Source organism: Xenopus laevis, chromosome 7S (assembly GCF_017654675.1).
Source record: "Xenopus laevis strain J_2021 chromosome 7S, Xenopus_laevis_v10.1, whole genome shotgun sequence".
Taxonomy (NCBI): Eukaryota; Metazoa; Chordata; class Amphibia; order Anura; family Pipidae; genus Xenopus; species Xenopus laevis.
Window position 1 is genome coordinate 54287264 of NC_054384.1, and position 1069 is coordinate 54288332.

The 1069-nt window shown below is 42.3% G+C and overlaps 1 protein-coding gene across 1 annotated transcript; it reads left to right on the top strand.

Moving 5' to 3' along the window:
• Positions 1 to 224: 224 nt before the first annotated feature.
• On the top strand, positions 225 to 768 carry LOC108697549 (60S ribosomal protein L21-like). The gene has a single exon (XM_041571274.1). It carries the CDS (start codon positions 279 to 281, stop codon positions 759 to 761), a length of 483 nt encoding a protein of 160 aa, XP_041427208.1. The 5' UTR covers positions 225 to 278; the 3' UTR covers positions 762 to 768.
• Positions 769 to 1069: the final 301 nt, after the last annotated feature.

Here is a 1069-nt window from a genome sequence, read left to right on the forward strand (position 1 = left end):
CATTAGGATAGATTATATTACACATGAGACCATGTAGTCCCATTATTGTAAAGATTTTGCCCACATACTTTTGGCTTATAGATTTCCTTGCCCTTTTTAAGGTTTCCTGAATGCTGCCAAAGCAAATTATTGCACTTGGGTATCTCTAGTTTTTTTTTTTTTTTTGATTTTGCTGATGCATTGAAAAAATATCCCATTGGGAAATGCTTCATGTCGGGGAGGCGGAGCCTGAGTTCTCTCTTTCCGCCGGACCCGCCATCTTCCAGTAATCTGCAAAGATGACGAACACAAGAGGAAAAAGGCGTGGAACCCGTTATATGTTCTCCAGACCCTTCCGCAAACATGGCGCAGTTCCTCTGTCAACTTACATGCGTATCTACAAGAAGGGTGATATTGTGGACATAAAGGGTATGGGCACGATCCAAAAAGGTATGCCCCACAAATGTTACCATGGCAAGCCTGGCAGAGTTTACAATGTTACACAGCACGCTGTAGGAATTATTGTAAACAAGCAGCTCCGGGGCCGGATTCTTGCCAAGAGAATCAATGTTTGCGTTGAACACATTCGTCACTCTAAGAGCAGAGACAGCTTCCTCCAGCGCGTGAAGGAGAATGAGAGGAAGAAGAAGGAGGCCAAGGAAAAGGGAACATGGGTGGAGCTTAAACGCCAGCCTGCCCAGCCCAGAGAAGCTCATTTTGTTCGGACTGGGGGTGTCGAGCCACAGCTGCTTGAGCCTATTCCATACGAGTTCATGGCATAAATGCAATAAAGAATATTTGGAAACTGAAAATAAATAAATAAATAAAAAACAACAAAAAAATATCCCATTAACTTTCAGGGAAAGCCCACTTGCCACCCACCATCTCTAAATACAGTGCTGCTAAATACAAGCTGTGTTGAAGTGAGAGAACGGCACTCTAGGGGTAAAAAGCTGTAGGTTCTGGTGTAACCAGTATACAGTATCATCTGATTACGCGATATGGGCAATTGCACTTTAGCACTTACCTTTGAAACTGTTCTGTAAAACAATTTATTTTGAGAAAAAAAACCACATTTTAAATTTAAGTG

Excerpts from the sequence above, each read along its gene's own strand:
- LOC108697549 (XM_041571274.1), top strand. The coding sequence starts at position 279 with ATGACGAACACAAGAGGAAAAAGGCGTGGAACCCGTTATATGTTCTCC.